We start from the raw sequence: 22,134 nt of genomic DNA, 5'->3' as shown, positions 1-22,134 counted from the left end.
GTTTGGAAGGATTTATACTCAAACCTTTATTCCATCAGCCTCATGTGAAAATGAAAGTAGCTCATCTTATTTCCCATGAGGCCTCTGGACTTCACATCGGCAGGCTGCACTGAGCTGATATATTCAGATAATTTAGGATTTAAAAAGCTAATTTATATAATATTATATATTTTAAGCTTAGTGTCACATTATCTTTGTGCTGAGATCCTGGTTGTGTGGTGATGTTATCAGGTGAACGTCCATCAGGCTGCTGCTGCTGCTGGTGGAGGTGATAGTGATGTTTAGTCTGGTGTGGGCTGAAGGTGAGGCTGCAGCGACACCTGGTGGTGAAACCTCACAGCTGCAGCAGATGTTTGTGTGGACGAATGGTTTGAGCACATTTTATTTTATTTTTTTACCTTCGATTTTACACTTTTAACCAACAATCATCATCTTCATTAGTGGGTGGAGCTTACTGTGGAGTCAGTTTGATCTTCATCTGCTGATGGAGACGTTGATACAATAGAAACATGTCAACGAGTCCTTGCAGCACATGTATGTTTGCATATTTTTCCTAAAGCAGCGGATTAAGGCTTCTCCCACTGTCCAAACAAACCTCAGAGAACTTACCTGAGCTTCTTTCCGTTCCGTGCACTGACCTGTCGTGTTGTTTTTACTCCATTATTCCCACAGTCAAATCACAACACGGCAAAAACTCAAAATCTTTCCAAGAATATTTGTCTTATTTCCTGTCAAAATGTCTCATTTCTAGTCAAAACTAATCTCTTTCCACTTAAAATAAGACTCATCACCTAAAAATTAACTTGTTTTTAGATCATTTTCACTTGTTTCAAACTAATTTTCACTTGAAATAAGTAGAAAAATCTGACAGTGAAAGCAAGTTTTTTGTGCTTGTAATAAGAAAGAAAAACTTGTCACTATCAGATTTTTCTACTTATTTCAAATGAAAATAGACTTGAAAGAAGTAGAAAAAGTCTAAAAAGAAGCACATTTTTATGTGATGAGTCTTATTTTGAGCATCATTTGATTTGTTTTGACTAGAAATGACATTTTGACTAGAAATAAGACAAATATTCTTGGTAAGATATTTGAGTTTTTTTGCAGTGAAACAGCTGGTTCTCCCCACTGCCCCCCCCACTCCCTCTCCACAGCCACTTAATGTCCAATAAAGCAATTTGTGAGTTAATCTGTCCCCACAGATGAGCGAGGGGGTATCATGCAGCAGGACATGATGCCACGCTGAGACTTTCACACCTCCAGCGCCGCGTTTAACACGAGCAGCAAATGGATAAACACGCCATGTGTTTGCAGCTGCACGTGTCTGTTGACTCTGGAGGCCTGGAGGTGCTGCTTAACGACGGGGCAGTGGGGGGGGGGAGAAGAGCCCCGTGCTAAAAGTGACACCTTCAAGACACCATGAGAACATATCAGTGTTCACATACTCATACCTGGGATACCAGCACTATCTGTGTATGTGGCAAACAACATCCATCTATGATCCATCCTTTCATTCATTAAGTCATTAGTAACATGCTCACACACCACTGAATATATAAGAATAGTAATCACATTTATTTTTAAAATAAATTACATGGTGTCTACTTTACATATTTACATTCATTTCTATATATTTCTGAGGAATAAAATACAATATATTAGGTTAAAAATACATAAAACTATTGACAAAAACCTAACGATCACTCAGACCTGCTGCATTAATGATGACTTTTTTCACACTTTTCTAAACAGGGCACACAAACCAGTCCCTTATTGGTGTATGGGATTTGTATATGGACTAATACATAGCATAATTTACAATGCTTCTTTGTTGTTGGGCCTTTAAACTGCTTTAAAAACACAGAAAATAATTATATAATACCAAATTTTGCACTGTATTCATTTGTTAATGTAAATTTCCACATCTGGCAAGAAATAATCTGTAATTTCTCAGCAGCAGGAACTCAGATTTATGCAGCAGTTGAGTTTCACAGGTTATATGATGAGTTTAACAAATGTATGTGTGTGTTTTCTTGTGCCTGCAGACGGTTTAATATATTCTATGTGTGTGTTTATTGACGTGTGCCGTCATCTAAATCACTCGAAGTCGCAGCCCAGCAGCTCTATCCTCATGGTGATGGAGCTCATCCAGCTTCTGGGGACGATGCGGATGAAGCGCGAGAAGATGGGAGGGAAGATGTAGTTCTTCACATGGTCGTTGTTGTTTGTGTTTCCAGTGAACGTCTGGATTTAAATGAGAAAGAGAGGAGAAGGAGAAGAAGAAGGAGACATTGTTTAGAGTCAGTTCGTCCTTCAGAGTCAAAGAACTGTGTCATTTCACTGCAGGTTTTTTCACCTTGACCATGAGGTCCTCGTCGTCTGAGTAGGGGATCCAGTGGAGGCCGTTGTGGCTGTACAGCAGCGTGTAGGTGTTGACGTACATCTCTTTCCCCAGAGACTTGGCTCCCTGTGTTATTATACCTGTGATCTTCTTCACCTGGGGAAGCTCCACCTGCAGCCACTGGTTCATGTTATTGTACTGTGGAAGAGAACGTACACATTAAATCTTACTTTTCAAATTCACAGATTTGAATGGGTTCGTTTAGACCCGACATGTCAGTTACTGCACACTGGCAGGGGCGTAGCATCAAATTCTGGGCCCTGTACACTCGTAATGTCAGTGGGCCCCTATCCATGCCAGTGCACGAAGCGCTGAGTTGTGTTTGAGGTCAATTTATACAAAGCCGCCAAAGCGTGTTTTCGTCGGGGGCAGTTTTTCGGCAAGCAATCTCTTTTCGGCACTATACTGGCTTTGCATTTACCTCAAAAACAACTCGTAATGTTCCGTTATCATCTCATAAGTCTCCGCCGCTCTAAAAATAGCTTGCACCGACAATTAAAGGTGACAAATCTACTCCTAAAACTATAGGGATTATGGCATTGGGCCAATTTGCCAAAATGTTGAACTATCCCTTTAACAGTTGCTTCCCCTAATTCTGCCTTCTTTCTGCTCTTTCTTTTTCTGATACCCCGATTTATGTTTTGCATGCATGATGAAAGCTAGCCTCATTTAATCTGGGCTCACTGACGTTACACTTGTCGCTGGCCGCTGTCTATGGGCGGACTAAACCATTTTACGCCTCCAAGAGGGGGCCCCCAGAATGTCAATATGTTGGGAAGACTTTGACACAGAGTCAAAGTGATGTTATCAATATATTTTAAATAAATTATGACACCAATTAATTGGGGGGGGGGGGGGGGGGGGGGGGCATTTCATTCGAAATAAAAACATCACCCAAAAAAAAGAGATAATTTCAGGATTTTCATGGGCCCTCTCCCTACTCTGGCCCTGGGTAGTCAGGTCCCCTTTTCCCCCACTACCACGCCCATGCACACTGGTACCTTGGCCTGCCAGGCGTTGATGGTGCCCTGCTTGTTGAGGCGAGCGAGCGAGGCGGTCCAGGGTCCAGAGTACCAGCTGGAGGCCGTGGAGCTGGCCGTGATGAACCGGTCCTCGATGAGTCCGCTCTCGATTCCCAGAGGCACCGAGCAGCCTGAGGACACAGGAACCCAGACTCAACTACAAACTACACGTGCACTAGAACTTTAGTAGTATGATTTAAGAAAATATTTGCAAAGTAATTAACCATTAAATATATACAGTGATACTACAAGAGATATAAAATACCTCTTAAATCTATTGCTCACAGCTGCATCAAAATGCATATTGATCAGGTGGTTAAAGCCAAATCCCCCGACATGTAATGAATGGATTCAGAATATGAGACATTTACCAGATGGAGCAAATCACATATTTATTAAGGCTTAAAAAAACTATGGAAACAGCTTGTTACAATGAGTTTATGGACGAGGACTCTTGGCCACAATGTCTTTTGAGGGTATATCCAGAGTGGATTTTTTTTTTTTAATTTATTTTGTTTTATTTATCAATTTTTTAAATGTATTTTTGTTCTTCTGCTCTTTCTCTAAATGTATGTAATATAACTGTTACTATTTTCTATTTTAATGTATTTATTTTCATATATATTTTAAAAATGTTTTCTTGCACAATTCTTGAATTTAAGTGTAAAGACTATGTGCAGCTGTAAAAGGGAAAAAATGTAAATGAAAAGAAAGGAAATGTATATGTCATGTTACTGTTTTACTTTTTTAAAAGTATATTTTTAGGCATATTTGCCTTTATTTTGATAGTGAGGTAGACAGGAAATGCGGGATTCGAACTGGGGCCGACTGCATATATTATAGGCTATATATATGTAATACATCATCAATGATGTGCCTGATGGTATAAACACGTGGTCACATCTTACCGTCGAGCTGGCAGCCGTAGAACTCCATGCGAACTGTGGGCTTGTTGTACCAGTGGAGCGGGTAGAGCCTGATGAACCGTCCAACCACCGGAGGGAAGAAGATGTTTCTCTTTGTCGAGTAAGCGTCGTGGTTCCCGTCGAACACCTGGTGAAAGATGGAGGCATAAAAAGTCTCACACACACTGTACTCACACGCTCTGAGTTTGAAGACGTGATCTCCCACCCACCTTCATGAGATCCCTGCTGTCGCCTTTATAGAAGGTCCAACTCCGCCGGTCGGTGCTGTAGGAGATGAGGTACCTGTCCACATACTGGGAGTATAACATCTGCTTGGCTCCCTGGGTCGCCACCTGGCTGATCACAACGGGCCGCTGGAAGTCCACCTGTGCAGCAGGAAGTCCACAGTTATCAGACTGTATTAAAGCCCCAAAGCCCCCGTATGTAACTTATTTGGCTTTTTATTAGCAAAAATCAAATACGTATTTCACTTCAGTGGAATCACACCCGCAAACAAGCTTTCTGGTACCTTAGAATGAGTTGTTACAAGTTGTTACAAATACATAAGTGGGCGATGCACCGAACCGAGGCGGCCATGTTGCATCGCCATCTTTTACGTTCATTGGCAGCGTGACCATGGTAACCACGGAAACTCAGCGGAGCTGTCGGCTTGGACTGTTAATACTGTCACCACTGTGTAGTGTGAGGAAGGATGGAGGCACTGGTGTTGCATTCAGGTGCAGTCAGGCAGATGGCCGTCGGCAAACCTACCGGATGTCATTTTACTCCACGAGAGAAAGACGGTAAAACGTGGGTCAAGTAAACAATACCACATCGCCATGACAACATATTGTCACGCCTGTATTGTTTTGCCTCGTGCTGGCGGACCACTTGTTTACATAGACGCTTGTTTATCCTGTTACATGCAGTGTCTGTTGTCTGTCTGACGTCTGCCCGATTTCACGTGAATGCAACATCAAGAATACGTTCCGATATGCAACCGCACCGCTAGATGGGGGGAATCCTATACCTTTAACACATTAGAAACCAAATCCACTTTACTGCACCTACACCACACACCTGTATCCAGCTGTTGCCCTGGTCTGTGCTCCACGCGTTGTATTTCCCCTGGTTGTTCAGTCTGGCGAGATGAGGCTCCCAGTATCCTTCAAAGAGGAGAGTATTGACAATACATCATTTGCAGTACAGAGCTCTACAGCAGCATTTATGCAATAATTTCATGGAAGCCTGGTGTTTGGTGATGGGTGCAGACAGGATGGAGGTCTGGAGGTACCTCTAGTGCTGGTTGCTGTGATCTGCTCGTCCGTCACGCTGCCTGACTCCAGACCCAGTGGATGGGCGCAGTCTGAGACGAGACACACAAGTAATGTCTTGGTATTAGAGGATGACGATGTAATTAGAAAAAAAATGAAATCACTAGTTCAAAAGCCATGTGTCTCCGCCTCTTGGACTAGTTTAATCACACTCCTCATTTCTACTTGTGATGTGTCCTATTTTGTAATCAGACAGTGTTTTATGTAATCCACAAGGGGGCGCTTTTGGTTCATTGTTGTTTGTTGAGTTTGCAGAAGAAGCAAAGGGGTCAGAGTTGCAGGGGTTTTCACTAAAAGTCACAACCTGTGTCGGGGCATTTATTCCCAAACTTTACTTTATTTGTGACCACCACATATTTTTGACCTTTGCCACTAGAATCAATTCAACCCGTCTTTATGTCCTTGTCACTGTTTGTTCCAAGTCTGAAGAAGTTCCTTCAAGGAGTAACTGAGATCTCACGTCCATGAGAGTTGAGTAGACGTATATAATAATGGATGGATAACCTGAAAACAATTTGTCTCTGGTATTGAGATCAATAATCAAACAAATCAATCAATCAAACTCATGAAATATTTATACCATTATCCAGAACCAGGAAGAGGGTCTGCATGCCCTTCTGCTGGTTGGAACCAACTTCTGTCTCCAGCTGCCACAGGCCTGGTCTGGACGGATACATCTCCAGAGTGGCAAAGCTCCCTGAAAAAGACAGTTTTGGTCCAGTAAACAACTTGGAACATCATCATCGGCATTACAGCAAGTAGCTAAGCTAACAGAGGTTATTCTGCATTCAGTTCACAAACAAGAATAATGTTGCTAACCGGGCAGCATAGGGAAGACCGCCTGTCTGTAGCTCTTGCCGTGCTTGTGGATGAACGTCTGACCGTGGAAGTGGACACTCTGAAAGTCGTTAGGAGAACCCATGTTGATGAGATGCCAGCGGGCCAGCTGGTTGGTGTACATCCTCAGGCCCTTCAGGTTGAATATAATGCCATTGATGGCTAGAGAGAAAACATGACATATTATCAATATCGTATTTAATCTAATCGGCAGTTACCATGTATAACACATAATAATCCCTTACTGTGAAACTTGAAGTTCTCCTTGAAGAAATGCCCCAGGTTTCTTCCTCGTGCTTTCCTCTGAATTAACTCGCGGTTCTGTTGGTAGTACCAGCTCTGGGACTCGTCGAAGGTCATGAAAAGCAGCATGAACTCCCTCATGTCTGACATGTTTTGGCTCAGGGTTCCCTCTCGACACACCAGCAGAGGCCCAATCAACCCAGAGTGGATGTCCCTCTCCTAAAATACAGAGCAAGGACCGTCTTATTACCTTTGCTTCATATAACCATAGACAATCAAATCTAAAGCTCCTAAAGCAACAGTCTGTAGTTTGAGCGCATACACTATCTTCTTGAAGCTGCCACTAGAGGGTACCAGAGTCACAGATTTAAATTCAAAATGGAGTGGCTTTAATGTATTTATAAGCAGTGTTGGGCACGTTACGTAATTAGTTGTAGTTACCGTTACGTTCCCAATAAAGTAACTGAGTTAGTAACTGAATTACTAGATTAAAAAAGTAACTATTACCAGGAAAAGTAACTATTGCGTTCCTTTAAAATGCTCAAATATGGCAAATTACTTGGACTCGCCCCCCCTAACCTCCTGTTTGCCTGGAACGAACCAACTCACTCAAGCTGAGATAAACTGCTTTTTTCCGACTAGTTGATGGACTGAAAAAAAAGTGTATATAACGTACACTTTAAAAACGGGTGTATTATTTAGTGACGGGACTTCTTGAGTCAAGTCAACAGCGTTATAACGGGGGAAACAGTAACATTTTTGATTCATCGTGAGTCATTACTGAAAAAAGTAGCACCATTAGTAACGCCATTACTCCCATCACTGTTTATGAGCTGCATTTCTTAATTCCTTGCCAAACTGAACTCATATTTAGTATCAAGTACTCACAGGATTAACACCTGAGTAGTAGGCCCAGGTGCGACAGTCCGACTCCTCTGACGTTGGCCCAGCCTTGTCAGTGACCTTCCATAAGTATGTGAAGGTGGTGTTGGGCTGGACCTCGTTGTCATATTTGAACCAATACGTGGAGCCATCCTCATAGGACAGACCCTCTGTCTGCTTGGCGTAGGTGACCCCGTTAGGGTGAATGGAGTACGGCCGTTTGGCGTTGTTCCTGAATGTCACCTGAACGTAAAACAGTAAAACAGTTAATTTCTGAGAGTTACACGTAAAGGTTGTTGAAAGTGACAGTGACGCCCTCTCACAGTAGATTGTCTGACTTACCAAGATGTTTTCTCCAACCTCTGCTTTGATGACAGGTCCCAGGATGCCGAGATGCTCATCCAACTCTCCACGGACGTCGGGTGTGCTGAAGCTGCTGTCTGTGTATCTCCGGAAAACCACCTTGGTGAATGAGGTTACTCTGCTGCTCAGTGGCAACTTGTCTTGCCTCCTGTGGCAGTAACACAAAATTATTTTAGTTTTTTACTTGCAGGTAAGAAAAGGTCACATGAGCAACTCTTACCACAACCTCTGAGCTCACCTCTGTCCATAGCCTGCATAGTCCCACTGCACCTCCTCAGCAGCAATGAAGTACATCTTTGCTTTCTGTCCTGAGACCTTTAAGTGGTACTTGATGGTCTCATCTAAGTTGAGGTTATTGATGTCGTCATGACCGCTGTATGGGTCTTTGTAGGTCACCCACTCATACTCATCTGCCTGATGATCGTGCTCATCCAGCCCAAGATGGTCAGGCTCATTCCCAGGAACGTAGAGTTCGTAGTCGCTGAAGTCATTCCGGGGCACACCGATGACCACGGGCATGTTAATGAGCTCCTCCTCGTCAGAAAAGGGCTGTGGTGCACCGGGCCGGGACCCGCGTGGCGTCATCATTGGGTTGAAGCCACGAGGGGAGAATGGTAAAGCATTGGGTAAGCCACTCCTTGGCAGAGGCTTGTATTCCTTCCTCCTCTTTGTTTTCATAGCTTCACCCCTCTGCGGTCTCTGTCGGAGGGGCACTCTCTTCTTCTTCTTCTTTGGGGTTGGGGCTGGGGTTGGGGCCGGGGCTGGCGTCGATTCAGGGGTTGTTTCAGGAGTCGTTTCAGGGGTTGTTTCAAGGTATGCTTCGGAGGTTGGTTCAGGGGTTGGTTCAGGGGTTGTTTCAGGGTATGCTTCGGAGGTTGCTTCAGGGGTTGTTTCAGGGTATGCTTCGGAGGTTGGTTCAGGGGTTGGTTCAGGGGTTGTTTCAGGGTATGCTTCGGAGGTTGGTTCAGAGGTTGTTTCAGGGTATGCTTCAGAGGTTGCTTCAGGGGTTGTTTCAGGGTATGCTTCAAAGGTTGCTTCAGGGGTTGTTTCAGGGTATGCTTCAAAGGTTGCTTCAGGGGTTGGTTCAGGGTATGCTTCAAAGGTTGTTTCGGGTGTTGGTTCAGGGTATGCTTCGGAGGTTGCTTCAGGGGTTGGTTCAGGGTATGGTGCAATGGAAGGGGTTGTTTCAGGGTATGCTTCAGAGGTTGCTTCAGATATTGCTTCAGGGGTTGTGTCAGGGGTTGTTTCAGGGTATGCTTCAGAGGTTGCTTCAGAGATTGCTTCAGAGGTTGTTTCAGAGGCTATTTCAGGGGTTGGTTCAGGACTCTCAAGATATTTCATCATGTTGTCGGGGATCTCCACAGATTCTACTTCGTGCTTTCCATCATAAGTCCAGTTGTGGCCCTGCGTTTTGACCGAGGTGGTTTTTATCACCTTTGCATTGTTATCTCCATCTGTAAGGTAGATAAACACTTCTTCACTGCTCTCTGAGGGACCTTGACCTCCATAACCTCCATTTTCCCTGGTACCACTGAGTTTTTCTTTTGATTCCTCTGAGGAGATCGTGCCCACAAAAGTCTGGTTATCACTGGTCAGGGTGTCAGTAATGTTTTCAACATGCATTGGGGAACTTGCGTTTCCAGTTGGTCTTACAGTAGGGTTGGTAGATTCTTGTACTGCTGTGGTAAGATGGGTCATCTCACTGTCAATTGTTGAGTTTTCTTTGTTGAACACTGCATCATTATCAAGATCTGCAATGGCTAGTGAAGTGCTGCTGTCATTCTTTAGTAATGCGTTTGGGCTATTAATGGTAGTTGTGTTCTCTGTTTTCAATGTAGAGTTGTCAACCATTGATGCATCACTCGTGTTCTGTACATGTGTTGTATTCCCAATAATGCTTTGGTTCAGCAAATCAAAAGCTGTAAGGATTTCTCCATCAACTGTCCCGTCAGTCTCATTCAGTGATTTTGGTTGTGAAACAATGGTGCCACTGTTAATCTTCTTCTTAGTGAAGTTCTTGGTGTTAGTCGTATTCCCGTCAGCCACATCGACAATATCATAGTCTAGAAAAGAAAGGTCCAGCCTCTCCACCTCTGGGTCCTCAGTCTGGTTCTTTAGAGACCTGAGACCTAATTCTTGTGCAAACAGTGCTGTGAAATAATCTGGTTCCTCTGACACTGACTTTTTGTTTATCGGTTCTGGTTCTGGTTCTTTCTTCTTGCCCTCTTCTTTCTTTTTGCTCTCTTCTTTTTTCTCAAGGTCTACAAAACTGTTAGGACTCCAGGCATTAAAGGGATTGCTTGTATCTTCGTACTCATACTCGTAGTCACGATAGCACTCGACATCCTGAAACTTTAGCCGCATTCCTTTGGTTGTCTCATGGGAATTCAGGGAAGCTAGGAGCCACACACCTGGTTGAAGAGAAAAATCATCCATAACAGACCTTTAAAAACACGCTCAAGTTTAAAAATTGTGGCTTGATAGTCTGCCTTGTCTCATCACACGAGGCCTTAAGCATAGCTAAATTATACATATGTTGAGAATACTTAAGAGAGATGTACAATCTGACATAAAAAGGTATTGTAAGTCCTGACTGACCAATGTTGGACATGGCCATAGTGATGCTTTCTCCAGTCATGGGGTAGAGGCTGAGATAGTCCTCGATCCGCTCATTCAGCTCAAATGGATGACCGTAGAACGTAGCCGTCTGGATGTAGTCCTGTGCTCCGACGCTCGACACGTGCCATGTTGCAACCTCACCGGTGCAAAAGCCTAAGACTGGAGTGCTCTCAAACACATGACCATTAATCGCTGTGAAGACATGGACAGAAATATTAGTCATCTTTTGGACTGATCAGCTGTTGTTAGCTTCACTCAGATTATGATAAAACTTACTGTGCATGACGTTGGACTTATAAAAGTCCGGGTCCCCTTTGTTGACTTTGGTTCGATCACAGTAATGGCCGATGTTGTAATCCAGGTACCAGCTCTTGTTTTCATCAAACACAGCAAACATGGCATGCTGCTCCTTGTCAGCTCTCATCTGTACAAACAAAAGCCCTTGATTCGTCCATTGATATGAATCCACTTTTAAATTTGACTTTATTTTGTCTTTCAACACCTAGACTATTGTCAATAGCCATAAACATGTCTTAAAAGTTGAATATACAATCAATGTAGATGGCTAACCTTTGTTTTACTGCCTTATTAGCGCTATTGACATCTTTCATCACCACAAAATTGTACAAAAAAATGTAGGCGTCATGCTTTAATCTGTAAAATCAACATCTGAGCAGGCTAACATGCCAACTAAGCTGCAGTTCTTTATCTTAACACAGCTGAGGTTGTAAGGAATCTCATGAGTTAGCTTCAAAACATGAACCTCATGGTGGTAGCTAACTAATGTCATGAAAACCCATCAAATATATTGATATATTTCCATCTGGACCAACCAATCAACAAACAGAACCAAGGCGCTAACATGCCAACAGGTGGAGCTGCTCTTTACCTGCACGTTTCTGACGCTGAGGGACTGGTGCTTGCAGATGAGGAGCGTTCCAATCAGTCCTGAGGCGATGTCTCTCGGTGTGTCCACTGCGCTGTGGTACATCCGGGTCAGACATCGAGGGTCTCCTTCTAAAGGCTGATCCTCTTCCAGCACTCTCCATATGTAGGTGTGTGTCTCACCCGGCTGAACGGCATGAGACTGGTTTCCTGGCAAACACATCATCAGATAAACTGTATAGCCTACCATTTCAGATAATCTAACCAGTTAGGAAAATGCAGTATAATAAGTGCTGAACACCATTTGTACCTCCTTCTGGGTAACTGGCTCCCTCATCAAACTTCTCTATCGTCAGTCCATGTGGATAGATACTGTAGGGCCTGGAAGCCATGTTCTTGAACACAATCTGTGAAAGGACAGGAGGACGTGTGAGGACACACAGTATAATCATCACAGCCATGCATCTGTAACGCCACTGATTAAAGTGCAGACTTGCAGCTTTAATCAGCGTTTACATTCACACGCAGTTGAACAGCAGATGAACCAAACAGAAAACTCCATGGCTGAAAAATTAAAGCAGAAGTAAGCGGAATGTTTGTGTTAATATAAGTCTTAAATAGTTATATCTTCCGAGTGTTTGGTCTGAAACACGGGTCTGTCAGTCACACTCACTTACTCTGCTATCTGCGGTGAAACTCGTTCATTTCACCAATATTTTGTTATGATATGCTGGTGCTATTCCCCTCCGAGCCCGTGGTGGCATGTTATCAACATCCTGCGCCTGTAGGTTGACCTACTATCCTCCGACCTGGATGATGTCATCTCCGACCGCTGCCCAGCGCGGCTAACTTGCTACCACTAATGCTACGGTTCGTTTCTGCGTGTTTCTGACTTGTCAGAACAAAATGAGCAGCTGGATGAAGTTCAGCTTCCACAGGCTTCCTCTCCTCAACCTGGACTCACTAAAGCTCCGGCTAGTTGAGATAAAAATGGACCCGAATGCCGAAGCGGAATGATTATTATCATAATGAGCCGGGCAGCGGTCGGAGATGAATAGGCTATAGGTGAAAGTGCAATAATTATTTTTTTTACTATAATTATTTATTACTTGTGTTAACCAGGAACTTGGTCGTACTGTCTGTAAGTGATCTCTGTTGGTTGTGTGTGTGAGTATGTGATATGGTGTATGGTTTTATAATCTGTATGCAGGATGTACAGCATTGATTGTCCATGACAATTTTCCCTCCGGGGACATTAAAGTTTATTTTGATTGATTGATTTGATTGATTGACATCATCCAAGTCAGAGGTTAGTAGGTCAACCTACAGACCCCGGATGTTGATAACATGCCACCACGGGCTCAGAGGGGAATAGCACTAGTGTATCATAACAAAATATTGGCAAAATGAACGAGTTTTGCGGCGGATAATGTGTTATTTAGAGGCTGCATTGCATGCCCCGTGTTCTCGCATTATACGGATACGCGCCGCTCCACTGGGGCTAATTTCGTCAAAACGACTCCAAATGACACCAAAGTTATCTGGGTGAGTAAATGATTGTATTTTATGCTAGAAATAAGGTCCAGGTTGTAAAAAACGGAAATTATCCTTTAATGGCTAAATAACTACGTACATGCTTTTAAGGTGGATGCATCAGTCAGAACTAAGACGAAGCTGAAGCAGGTGATCAGAATACGACTTAAATTAGCATTTACACAGTGACGCTTTAAGGCCCTTTTTGACAGAACTGATTTGAGACAAGTGTGATGGTCTCACCGTGATACGGTCTCTGATTTGCGCTCTGATCACCGGGCCCAGGATGCCCAGCTCCTTCTTCCTCTGCTCAGTCTGCTCAATCTTCTCAGTGAACGACTCGTTGCTGTACATCGTGTACACCGCCTTCTTGTACCTACGACCGATGCGTGTCGACGACTGTTTCAAGTACTGGAGCCTGAAGTCCCTACAAGAAACAGATGAGAAGAAGAGGTTTGACACATGGATGGTGCAGTCACATGCCTCTGCTGCCTCCCTTCGTTCATTAGCTTCCTATTATTGATTTCAAAGTTTTATTGCTGAGTTTTAAAGCTGTCCCCAATTACATCTCTGATATAAGTATGCATATAGAGGTCAAAGGTCAAAGCTTGAGACCAGGTGTCACCAGACATTTCCTATCAAAGCAAAGAAATTGCCCTCTCCTTCTACACTGCAAAAACTCAAAATCTTTCCAAGAATATTTGTCTTATTTCTTGTCAAAATGTCTCATTTCTAGTCAAAACTAATTTATTTTCACTTCAAATAAGACTCATCACCTAAAAATGTACTTGTTTTTAGATAATTTTCACTTGTTTCAAACTAATTTTCACTTGAAATAAGTAGAAAAATCTGCCAGTGAAAGCAAGGTTTTTGTGCTTGTAATAAGAAAGAAAAACTTGCTCCACTATCAGATTTTTCTACTTATTTCAAATGAAAATATGCTTGAAAGAAGTAAAACGTGTCTAAAAACAAGCTGCTTTTTTATGTATAACTATGTATGTATATGTGTAAGTCACATGACTCTGCTGCCTCCCTTCGTTCATTAGCTTCCTATTAGATTTCTAATTGATTTCAAAGTTTTATTGCTGAGTTTTAAAGCTGTCCCCAATTACATCTCTGATATAAGTATGCATATAGAGGTCAAAGGTCAAAGCTTGAGACATTTCCTATCAAAGCACTAACTCTCTGGAAACTACCCTCTCCTTTCTTCTTGTTTTTACTCATTCTACTGCTGACAGAAATGTGTGTATAACGTTTTTTACTCTGCTCTTCTACACTGGTTGTGATGCTCTCTTTGGATTTTGTAAGTATTAATAAGTAAGTATTAACAAAACTATTATATAATTATGCAACACTGTCATGTCAGTCACAGCTTCACAGCAAACAGAGCAATTAGTCATCTCATTTAAAATGCTGTAGTAATGAATGAAGCATCTGCAACAGCTCCATTAATGAATCATTAACACAAAGAATGAGCTTGTTTTGCCACAAAGAGACGTCTGATTAGTTTTCATGTTGCTTACTCATCAACATGATCAGGCGGGTTGGGTGCGTAGTCCCAGACAACCTCCTCTGCTGCTATGTAGTATTTCCACTCCTGGCTCTCGCGCTTTTGCGCAATAGTCATCCAGCGTACCGGCGCTTTGAAGGCATCGCACTTCTCCACATCCACGAAGCCGTGCAGGCCGACTGCAAGAGCAAGAAAAAAAAACATCCAGATGAGGTTGTGCTGGTGAAATATACTATATCAGGGGTTCTCAACTAGTCTCACTCTGGGCTCCACATTTTCCCATGGTCATTAAGTCGCGACCCACTTTTATAGAATTCAAACCAAGATTTTTTTTTAAAGCCTTTAAAAACTCATTTTTATCTTTATTGAGCAAAGTGCATTTCAGAGCACATGAATGAAACTGAGGAGGACCATGACAACTGCATGTACAGAAGTGAATAAAAAATATCAAACTGCACAAAATGGAGACCAACAAAATGATATATTTGACTTCTAATGCATCTCTGCATTCAGAGCATATTCACAAAAGTGAATAAATATCAAATTGCACAAAGTAAAGACCCACAAAACAAGGTATTTTCACTGCATTCAGGCCACATTAATAAGAAACTGATATCTTTGCATTCAGAGCAAATGGAGAAAATAATAAGAAACTGAGGAGGACCATTACAACTGCATGTGTTCATGTGTCTCGTGTGCCGTTCAAAATAAGTTATTTTTCAAAATAAAAGACATGTCCAACATCAGATGTGCATTAAATATTCTTTACTTTTTTGACCAGCTGTCCATGACCCACTTTTGGGTCCGCGACCCACTTTTGGGTCCCGACCCACCAGTTGAGAACCACTGTACTATATGATGGATGGATGTTGGATGAGAGAAGCTCCTACCCTCCATGTGTTTGTTGGTGTATGAGGAGAGCAGCCAGCGGCCTCTGTAGACGGTCACCACGGTGGCGGTGGCGGTGGAGCCGCTGATCAGACCCACGGACGGCACTTTGTGTCCCATGTGCTCCAGCACGTGTCCGTTCAGATGCACAGAGAAAACCTCGGGCTCGGAGCTCATGCCCACCAGGTGCAGGCTCACAGGGGCGTGAGCGCACAACTTCACATCTGGACAGAGAAGAGAAGAAGGAGGAGACTGTCCATCACTTTGTCTATTTCATCTATACAGTTTACACAAGACATCTGGTGAATGTTATTACACTAACTATGGTGACTGCCATCCAACACACATCTGTACATACGCAGCAGGAGTGTGAGAAAAGAAGAAGCAGAACATTACAACGTTAAACACAAGTGAAGTTGTGTTGAGGTTGTTTATACTATATTTATATTAGATGTTTGTGTTAAAGCTCCATACAGTATAAAGGTAGATGTTTGTGTTAAAGCTCCATACAGTATAAAGGTAGATGTTTGTGTTAAAGCTCCATACAGTATAAAGGTAGATGTTTGTGTTAAAGCTCCATACAGTATAAAGGTAGATGTTTGTGGTAAAGCTCCATACAGTATAAAGGTAGATGTTTGTATTAAAGCTCCATACAGTATAAAGGTAGATGTTTGTGTTAAAGCTCCATACAGTATAAAGGTAGATGTTTGTATTAAAGCTCCATACAGTATAAAGGTAGATGTCCATGTGTAGTGTGATTATAAAGCAGCTCTAGGTTCTATATTAATACTGTGAAAGTATCAAAGCCTCAGTCCACAGAGAAATGCACACAGCCTGTATTCAGAAACTGAGCCTTAAAACCAGCCGTCAGGACTTCCTGTCACTTTGTGATGTCACAACAAAGCAGTCACCCTAAGCCCCGCCCACCTATGTCTCTTTTCTCTGAGTCTTTTATTTTGAAATCTGCTCAGTCTGCTCAGCTGGATCACTTTAGAAAACAGTCAGTCAATCAAAAGAGAGTTTCAGAGCCTCTTCTCTTCTGATTGGCCGACTTGGTTTGATTTAAATGTAAATAGGACACAGAGGAACGAACTGACTGACCGGGTAGCGATCCCTTCGTGTATCCGTTGATGGTGTACTTGACGTGGTCGTCGAAGGCGCCGCCGCTCGTCTTGTACCTGCTCTCTTTCTCATCAAACACCCCGAAGAGGAAGACGAACTCATGGTGGATGCCGACCTGCTGCCCCGACTCGTCCAAACTTCCTGGAAAACAAAAACAAATAAACACAAGGGGAAAGGATTGATGATTTCAGTTTTTCCCACTCGAAACCAAAGTGAGGACTCATCATCCAGGTCTCACTGCTCACTAGTGATGTTCGATACCACAAATTTGCTTTCCGATCCGATACTGAGTAAAATTCAGGCTGGTACACTGCAAAAACTCAAAATCTTTCCAAGAATATTTGTCTTATTTCTTGTCAAAATGTCTCATTTCTTGTCAAAACTAATCTCTTTCCACTTAAAATAAGACTGATCATCTAAAAATTCACTTGTTTTTAGATCATTTTCACTTGTTTCAAACTAATTTTCACTTGAAATAAGTAGAAAAATCTGCCAGTGAAAGCAAGTTTTTTGTGCTTGTAATAAGAAAGAAAAAAGAAAAACTTGCTCCACTATCAGGTTTTTCTACTTATTTCAAATGAAAATAGACTTGAAAGAAATAAAAACTGTCTTAAAAACAAGCTACTTTTTATTTGATGAGTCTTATTTTAAGTATAATGAGATTGGTTTTGACTAGAAATTACATTTTGACTAGAAATAAGACAAATATTCTCACTTCTCACCAGGTTTGCAGATGAGCAGCGTCCCGATGAGGCCGGAGTTGTAGTCCTCCACCACGTCGCGGTGGGAGATGTAGGTGTAGGTGAGACAGCTGGGGTCGTCGGCCTGTGGAGAAACATCCGGCGTCACCTCCCAGGTGTAGACGTGCTCCTCATTCGCCTGCACGATGTCGTCCTCTTTCTCTTTCTGTGACGTGTTGTCAAAGTAGTTGGCTCCTGCACACACACAAAAAAACGAAAAAGTCAAATTAGGGGAGACACTACAGGTGAAAAATAACAGATATCACCATGAAACTTCCCAACTTTATCACTCACATTAAGACAAATATTTTTTGTATTACAAGTTTTGTCAAATTTTATGTTTGAATATGTAAATGAGGCAATATCTGATGAAATATGCACTAATTTGCATACATTTCCAGAACCGAAATCTGAACAATGGACTTTCAAAATTCTTGTTTTATTTTGTTTACATATTAGAGTCAGAAGTTTTTACAGAGGGGATTCTGGATATCTCTTTTTATCACTTTGTAAATGAGAAAATACTGTCACCAGCCCTAAAAAAAAAAAATCAAATTTCACCATGTTTTTAGTAATAAAATGTTGTATAAATCAGGCTGTGAATGATATATCAACAATCCCCTCTGGAAAAACCTTCAGAATATAGACAGGAATCAAACTGGAAGGTTTGGTGTCTGTAAGTGCTGCTGAAGTGGAGATTTCTAGCTCTGAGTCTGAGGAAAAACTCATTTTGAGAAAACGGCCTATAAAGACTTATACTGTAAAATTCCATAGATTGTTAATGTAAGTCATACTTTTACGATTGGAAAGGAAATGACAAGGAAATGACCATTCTTGGAGCCTACATCATTGTTCAGGAGAGAGAGAGCTTTACAATGACACCTGACATGACATGGGTCAGACTAACTTTTGGTGAATTTAGGAGAAATCTACCAACAAAAGAGACTAAATGAAGTAAAATAAAAACCTTAATGTGGATTTTCTACCATTTCTTTTGACTTTTCTGAGAGAGAATACATGTTAAGGAAGAAAAATAGCCCAAAATCTCAAAATTGATCAGTGCATGAAAAAACTGTGTTTTTGCCTGTTAGTGTCTGGCCTTACTGTAATATAAATCCTTTTCCTCTTCTGACTGTGCAGGAGACTGTTGACTTTAATAACTAAATCTGTGACAGGACATTCTGCTTTAATGAAGAGTTAATGAAGAGTTTCCTGTGAGCTCTTCTTTCATTTTAAAACAAGGGCAGACAGACAGACAGACAGGGATTTCCGCGAGCTTAGCAACGACCCTGTTGGACTTCAGTACCGTCCACTTTGATAAATCATCCTGTCCTGGTTAATGTTTCAGAAGAAGACAAACAGAACGTGTTTGTTGTGTTGGCCAATCTTTGTGTAAATTATTAGAGTGAGTAACGTTCCTGATCACACTGCGTGACCCTTATGGACACAGACACAAGACAGCAGAGCAGCTGCACTGCAAAAACTCTAAATCTTACCAAGAATATTTGTCTTATTTCTAGTCAAAATGTAATTTCTAGTCAAAACAAATCTCATTATACTTATAATAAGACTTATCACATTAAAAAGTAGCTTGTTTTTAGACACTTTTTACTTCTTTCAAGCATATATTCACTTGAAATAAGTAGAAAAATCTGATAGTGGAGCAAGTTTTTCTTTCTTATTACAAGCACAAAAAACTTGCTTTCACTGGCAGATTTTTCTACTTATTTCAATTGAAAATTAGTTTGGAACAAGTAAAAAATATCTTAAAACAAGTTAATTTTTAGTTTTTGCAGTGTGTGGTCCTGGTTAACGGACGCCACCACCAACTCACCCTCCGACTGTTTCCCGTACGCGACCCCGTGCGGGTGGATGCTGTACGCCCCGGGCGCCATGTTCCTGAAGGTGACGACGATGGTCTCGCCCTCCTCGGCCCTCAGCGTGGGGCCCAGCAGACCTGCAGAGACGGAAAACACACACACACTCAGGCTACAGAACAAGAAACACTGCAAAAACTCAAAATCTTTCCATAATATTTGTCTTCTTTCTTGTCAAAATGTCTAATTTCTAGTCAAAACTATCTCTTTCCACTTAAAATAAGACTCATCACCTAAAAATGAACTTGTTTTTAGATCATTTTCACTTGTTTCAAACTAATTTTCACTTGAAATAAGTAGAAAAATCTGCCAGTGAAAGGAAGTTTTTTGTGTTTGTAATAAGGAAGAAAAACTTGCTCCACTATCAGATTTTTCTACTTATTTCAAATGAAAATAGACTTGAAAGTGTCTAAAAACAAAAAACAAAAAAAAACAACTTCAAGTATAAAGAGATTTGTTTTGACTAGAAATGACATTTTGACTAGAAATAAGACAAATATTCTTGGTAAGATATTTGAGTTTTTGCAGTGAAGAAACAACACTTCACAGTGACTCATCAACACTGTCTCTCTGTGTTAGTGCTGAGTCACTGACTTTCAATTACCAGCTAATAATATGTCATCAATGGCTCATGTGTTTCAATTTACCTTGTTCAATATTTAATCTCTCTTCTAAAATCTACTTTATTTTTTCCTAGAAACCGATCAATATGTTGCTGTTGCTTCTTTCTCTAGTGCTAATAAGAAGGAAATTAGAAAATATTCAGGTAGGACAGTTGTTAAAAGTCCTCAACTTCCTTTAGGTTACTGCTCTAAATCAATATCTCCATACATACAGTCCAGACTAAACATACAGTAACAGTCTATGATATGACTGTATTAGACAGTATGTTTTCAGCACTCAGCAAGTTTTATTTGCCACATGACCAGGTACGACGTACTGGCTGCAGGGAAATCTGTTGCAAAACCACAAATAACAAATGCAAGACTTGGAAATTAGAGGAAATATTGTGATAATTGAGATTATTGAATGATAAAAGCTCTTTATCTATAAGTTTCTGCCTTAGAGTATTCCTTTTTTTGATCATGTGACTAAAAAGACTGCATCATTTTCTATTAATTCTATTGATAGACTCAAGTAAATCAAATTTAAGAAGCCTGCTGATGTTACATAAAGATTGATATCAGTGTGGGTGAATCTTCAAGACAGTTTCATCATCATGTCTCGTCATAATTAGATCCAGACAGACGGATGCGTTTACCCAACCAGGACGGATGAGTCTTGGCCTGTTTGAAGCCTTCATCATACTCCCGAAAGACCACTTTCTTATAGGTGGGACCAGACCTGCAGAGGAGTGGAAAAAACCACAGGCATGAATCAGCTAAATACTGTACCCACCCCCCAAAATAACAAAAAACAAATGTACAACAACAACAGAACTATGGATTAGATATCAAGAAGGAGACGACATGTATTCCTGCTGATATCTAAATGTCTAAATACATAAACAGGAACAGGAACATTGAGGCTTTCATAGATAACAGTAACAGACTGACAACGAAGTTACACATGGATCAACTCAAGGCACAGACAACATTAAGTTTATTCTTTAAATTAAATTAACAAGAAATAAATATAATAATAAAAAAAATGGTAACACTTTACAATAAGGGTCCCTTAATTAAGGTTAGTTAGTACATTATTAAGCATTAATATATAAACTAATGTGTTAATTAATGCTGAGTGATGCACAAATAATTATAACTAATTACATTTGGCTGAGTTAAGTCACTGTATTTTGGATTTATACTGTCTTACTGTTCTCATGTGTATTGCTTATTTGTTCGTATGTCATACTGCTTTGCTTGTAGTGCTACCGTTGCTGACTATTTTATCCTGTAAAGCACTTTGGCTGGCCTTCAGCCTTTAAATGTGCTATATAAATAAAGTTGACGATGATATTATTCAACTTTTAAATGTTTTAACTAACTTTGAGTAGTAAACATTAGTGTTTCCTAATCCTACATAGTAATGATTGTTAATATATCTGTGAACAGTTAATTAATGCTTAATAATGTACTAACTAATGGTAATTAAGGCACCCTTATTGTAAAGTGTTACCAAAAAGAAATCACTAAATACTGTTGTGTTTCTTCTTATTCTTATTATTTAATATCCCACCTGTGTAAGTCATATTTCCAGTCTATCTCCACAGCAGCGATGTAGAAGTGTCTCTCTCTGCTCGTCGTGTCCTGGTTGGCGTGGACGTTGGGGACGGTCAGGACGTTCAGGACGACCAGGAGAACCAGGAGGGGACACCATGGAGCTCCAGCAGCCCGGACACGGAGCCTCATAGCTGGGATCGATTCCTTCCAGGTGCTGCTGCTGCTGCTGCTGCTGCTGGTCCGTTCAACAAGTGAAAGAAGAGAGAGAGAGAGAGAGACAGTGTGATCTGACAACAGAGAGGTCGGCTCTGTGCTTTATCTGTCACTAACACACACACACACATGCACACACATGCACACACACACACACATGCTTAAACATTATGTCCCAGGGCAATGAACTATGTGTCTGTGTGTATTTTCTTTCTGTCTTGTAAATTGAAACCTCATGTGTTTGGCTGTGAATCATCAGGATGTCAGACGGGAAGAGCGTTGAACATTTTTTCTCTCTCACCTCAAAATGTTCCGGGTTGAAATTCTTATAAACATGAAACCACGTCATAATTCAACGGGAAAAGCATCAATGTGTGTGTGTGTGGTGGATGGCGACAACGCCCATATACCAGACAGTAAATTTATATCTGTGGGTGGAAAAATGTTGAAATGCAAGTGTTTATGTTGTCTCATGTATGTACTGTAGGTATGCATTCGAATCAGGCTTTTACATTTTTAATAACAACAACTATATTGTACCCTTCAACAAAAATAGCTTTACATTTATCTTATATCTCTCATTTGCAATTATCTTTAA

The 22,134-nt window shown here is 41.3% G+C and overlaps 1 protein-coding gene across 1 annotated transcript; it reads right to left on the bottom strand.

Moving 5' to 3' along the window:
• Positions 1-1,549: 1,549 nt before the first annotated feature.
• f5 (coagulation factor V) lies at positions 1,550-21,632 on the bottom strand. Its single transcript, XM_083997031.1, has 25 exons — positions 21,340-21,632; positions 20,420-20,502; positions 19,116-19,238; positions 17,264-17,476; positions 16,521-16,682; positions 15,422-15,643; positions 14,545-14,710; positions 13,265-13,448; positions 11,799-11,895; positions 11,493-11,698; positions 10,880-11,027; positions 10,583-10,795; positions 8,223-10,395; positions 7,964-8,132; positions 7,628-7,864; positions 6,742-6,958; positions 6,479-6,658; positions 6,240-6,356; positions 5,620-5,691; positions 5,406-5,491; positions 4,556-4,711; positions 4,329-4,473; positions 3,400-3,551; positions 2,354-2,536; positions 1,550-2,241 (listed from the first exon to the last, which is right to left on the bottom strand). The coding sequence occupies exons 1-25, from the start codon at positions 21,510-21,512 to the stop codon at positions 2,095-2,097; spliced, it is 6,024 nt and encodes a 2,007-aa protein (XP_083853157.1). The 5' UTR covers positions 21,513-21,632; the 3' UTR covers positions 1,550-2,094.
• Positions 21,633-22,134: the final 502 nt, after the last annotated feature.

Source organism: Trachurus trachurus, assembly GCF_905171665.1.
Source record: "Trachurus trachurus genome assembly, chromosome: 21".
In the NCBI taxonomy this organism is placed as follows: domain Eukaryota; kingdom Metazoa; phylum Chordata; class Actinopteri; order Carangiformes; family Carangidae; genus Trachurus; species Trachurus trachurus.
This window is presented reverse-complemented; position numbering and strand designations above follow the sequence as displayed.

Coding starts and splice junctions, on each gene's coding strand:
- f5 (XM_083997031.1), bottom strand. CDS start 21,512: ATGAGGCTCCGTGTCCGGGCTGCTGGAGCTCCATGGTGTCCCCTCCTG. Junction 19,239..20,419: donor GACTCATCCGTCCTGGTTGG/GTAAACGCATCC, acceptor CCGTCTCTGCAG/GTCTGCTGGGCCCCACGCTG. Junction 11,896..13,264: donor AAATCAGAGACCGTATCACG/GTGAGACCATCA, acceptor GTCCTTTCACAG/ATTGTGTTCAAGAACATGGC.